This window comes from Acyrthosiphon pisum, chromosome A1 (genome assembly GCF_005508785.2).
Source record: "Acyrthosiphon pisum isolate AL4f chromosome A1, pea_aphid_22Mar2018_4r6ur, whole genome shotgun sequence".
Lineage (NCBI taxonomy): Eukaryota > Metazoa > Arthropoda > Insecta > Hemiptera > Aphididae > Acyrthosiphon > Acyrthosiphon pisum.
Window position 1 is genome coordinate 109,236,663 of NC_042494.1, and position 5,204 is coordinate 109,241,866.

A 5,204-nucleotide genomic window follows, 5' to 3' on the forward strand; every position below is an offset into this window, starting at 1 on the left:
ATATGCACTATATGCATTAAAAATATGTACCAAGTTCATAAAAATTAATACCTAACAGGATAATACTCAACCAGGGTAAACTAAAAGTCCACCAAATAAACCATATAAACCATAGTAGCATAAGCCATGTTTAATTATCTATTTTCTTTGATAACAATAAAAACCATAAAAAAACATTTTTCCTAAATTAAGAAATATTATTTTCAATTATATCTAAGATTTTTCTGTGATCATTAATTCTCGTCTTAGTTGTAAAGAAGAAAAGAGTTAATTTATTTATTAAGAGTGTATAAAATATGCAAATGATATTATGCTTTAAAAACAAATGCATCAATATATGTTAAATAAAGTGTGGTATATGAAATCAGTTAAGAGGACGTGATACACGCATGTGTTATCTCCGTCTTACACACGTACCACATAGCAAATGTTCATTCAGCAGATTCAATTGTGTGCTGTTAGTTTTTATATTAGAGTGAATTGACTTATTATAAAATTTAAAGGTAAGATTATTATCTAGGGCCCCACGTAGGCTTTTATTGATATTATTAGTTTTAAGTAAGTATTATGACCTTTTTGAAAGTGTACATTTTAAAATGATCATAACTTACTTAAATAATAAAATTAATAAAAGCCTATGTGGGGCCCTAAATAATAATTTTACATTTAAATTTGATAAAAGATCAATTCACTCTAATGTCAAAACTAACAACACATTATTAAATCTGCTGAACGAAAATTTGCTATGTCGTACGTGTGTAAGACAGAGACAACACATGTGGGTATCACGTCCTCTTGAATTTGAAACACCCACATTTTAAACTCTTATAGTCAAGCACAGACTCACTGTAGTCCGTGTACTTATATATGCAAATTGCAAATACATAATATAATCCCTGTCTCAAGTTATAATATAATAATATGGGTATAATCAGTGTCTCTCTAGCTGGCGATTAGGCTCCTGACCCAATAATGTTCAATAGATATCGACTCCCGACTCCTCATACAAGATTTTTTTAAATTTAAGTGCCTTTAAATAGAAAAATTATTTTATTTCAATTAAAAAATCATTTATTGCTTTAAAATTACTAGTTATATGTATAATAATATTATAAATTATAGTAAAAAAAAATGTGATCAATAGTGTTTTACTTATTTTTTTACAATTTGAACAAATTAAACAGAACAACAATTCATGTTAAACACCATTAATATTAAAATTGAATATGTTTAATATATTATAAATCGTTATCAAAATAATGTATTTTTAAATTTTTGTCTGGAAGATCCTGACATATTAATAATTTAATTTTTGTTTACAAATTCTCATCTCTTGTACCACAAGTAAATTTCAAAATCCCTTCACTCTCCTTACGAAACGTCACTCCCTTCGCAGTCCCGTTATACGCCACAAACTACGCTCGTAAGTCGTAACCATTCAATTCACCCCATGATGCGTCTTGTAAATGAACACTCTTCTAATCTCGCATGTAACCCTGTAATGTAATTATTGGTTTTTTTCAATTTGTTTAATGTAGAATGTCGAATAGACAAAAATTTTAAATGTATCTACATATTATTATTATTGTTATTTCTATTTTAACCCTGTTATCTTATATAACTATAAGTATATTGTGTATTGGACTTATTATGTGACCATTAATAAAATAGTATAAATAAGTTGACCAATGTAATTTTTAACAAACAGACAAAATAAGGATCCAGATATTGTTGGCTTATATTATTTCATTTTTTAAAATTTTAAATTTTAAAAATACTCGTTCACATTTAACTATACGTACAAAAACGTATTTGTATGCTATGCAATACCTATGTGTGAAAACCAGCCGTTTTCGATAGTTTTAAAAGAATTTAAAAGTCCCACTCGTCATTCATAAATGGCTAAAATATACATTTTATCATTTTACTATGACCCATATGACTATCCCCCCCCCCCCAAATAATAACAAATAACCAAGTCGGGCAACATATTGCCTTCAACAATCACCATATAGCGCGATGTGCCCATTTTAATTATCATAGACGACAATATCATACGGTGAAGTCAATATATCATACTATGAATAGTTTCGTGGGCAACAAAAAAAATAAGTTAATAGTTAAACAAAAAAATTTTATTAAATGGAAGTGCGTTATATGGCAATTTCACTGTATTAAATATTACGTGTTTACGTGCCTAAAAAATATCTTCCATCAGCTGTACTGTAGTCTACTGCAAAGGTACCCAAAACGTGATAAATATTTAAAAAATAATCTTATCTAACTAGTAACTATGTTCGTCATTCATGGTATATGTTTTGTTTTTCATTTTAATAATTTCATTAAAATTTCATAATATATAGATATTTATGTAAATTGTATATATTGTATATTATTAAACTGTATACAAACCTAACCTAACCTAACCAATGTACTTTAAACATATATGTTTTCCATATCTAACTATATACAGTAAGATTTCTATTCCTTGATGATTAAATCTTATAGGCCACGCGTCATTCCCTCAACAAATTAAACCTTCTACTCGTCACATTTTGGAATACAAATTGACAGCAAAACCGTTATGATATTACACGATGATACCAAATTCAGTAAAAACAACAAAAATACATGAAGAAAAATGACGGGGACATTGCAAAAGAAACAATACAATAATAACCTAACGTCGACAGTTGAATGTTTATACTACAATATTATAATCAATAGAGCGTATAATCCTTGAGATAAAACAATTTATTTTTAAGATCGTGCTAACATTTTAAATTGAATATTTTTACACAATATTGTGTTTTTCTGTTTTTTTTCTACCCGTATACAACAAATAATTTTTTTTTTTATTCTGCTAATGTATTCTGCGGAGTACGGAAAATATATTATAGTGTTAGGTATAAATGTATAGTTAAAACTAAAAATATGTATATACCATCAATATATATAATATTCATTATAAATATGCATTTAAAATTTAAATAAATATTATAAATCATCGTTTTTAGATATCAGAAAATATGTGCTAAAATAAACAGTAAAAATTTGGCTCATAAAAACGATTGACTGACGATACAGTGTCAACTTATAAAGACGTATGAACTATGAAAATATTTTATAAATTAAAAACGATAAAAATAATGTAATTTGTTATGGCTATTGACGAAAAACGATAAAAAATTAATTAGATAAGAAGTTGGTTGAAAAACACGATATGAGACAAAATGAATTTAAAGAATACTCAAATTACCTACCTACTAAATGTATATGAGCCCAATTAATAAGATATAAATTATTATTAATATTTTTAAGATAATATTATACCTGATAACGTCTACAAACTTAAAACAAACTACAAACACAAACAAAGTATGTTCTTACTATTTTATATTATTTACTATTTAGAATACTATCGTAGTGATTCTCATTACTCATATTATAGTATATGTGTTTGTTTTTTTATTGATATAATATATGTTATATTCTAATTATATTGTAAAATTTTAATAATTAACTTACATCTTTTTTCAGTGCATCCAATATAAGTGTTTTCAGTTCGTTCAAACACTGATTGATTCTGGCTCTCCTTTTTTTCTCCATAATTGGTTTATTGTTCTAAAATAGTAAAAATACAAAATTTAATCTTAATATAACACACTAAATGTTAATTTGAATAATTTTGAATTAAAAAAAATATATTCCCAATCAAATTTAATTTTTAGCTTTTCAGTAATCTAATTAAAATAAAGCGTAAGTAAAGTTCAACAAGTTTCATTCAATTTCAGTATATAGAACCTCTCCATTTCGCGGTATTTATCATCGCGATATTATTTAATTATTATATTTGTACATTCATAATACTGATATGTTTTCAAAATAGGTATAATAAAACATAAAAAATAATAATTATTTTAATGGTTTTAACTGTCTTAATTTATATTTTTCTCATCACTAATTATTATTATTTTGATTGACTTTCTTCGTAAATATAACTATACCTAATATAATATAGCATAAAAATTAATGTAAAGAATAATATTAAATTACGAATAAACGGCACGAAATGTAAAATCTCAATTTTCCGAGACCAGTTCAAAGTATTCATATTATAATATATTGTTGATTTGCACAACTTCCTAGCAATTAATTAGCAATATGATAACAATAGAATAGTTAAATTTATTGAAAGACGCAAAACAGAATTATTTGCAAACTTAAAACAATAATCTCAGGAGTAGTAAAAACTGATTTCGCCCCAAATGCATTTTGTAGGTATTTAAAAATCTATTGTCATATTTCAATTCAAATAACATAATTACTATTTAAATAAAATTATATAAAAACAAATTTATTGCTTACTATTTATTTCTATATAAACTAACAAAAAACGATCTGCGATGAGATGTTCCTTTCAACAATTTAATATTCTAAAATGTAAGTAACTGGAGAAATTAAGAGAAATTAATATATTTTGTTCGCACATATCATAAACTTAGACACGTAGTTATACACAAGTATTATTATTTACCTTTCGCAACTCGGACTTCGAAAGCTCGTAACGTCTGGGCTGACCGGGGGATGACATCCCCGACGAATGTACCCTCGGATCGTCGTCTTCTGAGTCATTGTTCGTCGATGACATAATATTGCTGTCTTAACTGTGTTTTCGTCTGACGAGCGGCACAACATGTACAAAAACGGCACGGCGGTGTCGCACAAAATTATACATCGGAAGAGTTTCTACCTGCGGGTTTCACGTGTGTCCGTCGGCGTACCGTCGGAAAAGCGAAAATCGAAAAAATCGTCCGTTTTCGGCCTGTTACGCGCGCACCGATCTAAAACGCCGACAAAAGCGAACCGGTCCATACTACTCGGTTATTTCAAAACATAATGGCACGGGGCGCACGGTTGCGCGAGTTCCCACGTTGTGCACGCGTGCAACAATCGCCGCGATTGTGGTGCCGCACAATCGCTGCGATAACTATACAATATATATATCATCGTTATGCGCGCGTACCTTGCGCATAATAATATTATCTGTATACCTATATATTATGCATAATGATCTGTACTCCGATATGAAATTATAATAAGTGATAATGAGACGCGCGTAACCCCCCCGCTCCGCGTACGCACCTACCTATAACGTCATAATTATATAGTTTTTATTATTGAAGGTACGCCATTCATATTAC

The 5,204-nt window shown here is 28.1% G+C and overlaps 1 protein-coding gene across 1 annotated transcript; it reads right to left on the bottom strand.

The window, feature by feature from the left end:
- Positions 1–1,254: 1,254 nt before the first annotated feature.
- On the bottom strand, positions 1,255–4,948 carry LOC100163380 (protein deadpan-like). The gene is made up of 3 exons (XM_001947865.5): positions 4,538–4,948; positions 3,529–3,624; positions 1,255–1,496 (listed from the first exon to the last, which is right to left on the bottom strand). Exons 1-3 carry the CDS (start codon positions 4,649–4,651, stop codon positions 1,479–1,481), a joined length of 228 nt encoding a protein of 75 aa, XP_001947900.3. The 5' UTR covers positions 4,652–4,948; the 3' UTR covers positions 1,255–1,478.
- Between the last annotated feature and the right edge of the window lie 256 nt (positions 4,949–5,204).

Coding starts and splice junctions, on each gene's coding strand:
- LOC100163380 (XM_001947865.5), bottom strand. CDS start 4,651: ATGTCATCGACGAACAATGACTCAGAAGACGACGATCCGAGGGTACAT. Junction 3,625..4,537: donor CGAAGTCCGAGTTGCGAAAG/GTAAATAATAAT, acceptor TTACTATTTTAG/AACAATAAACCAATTATGGA.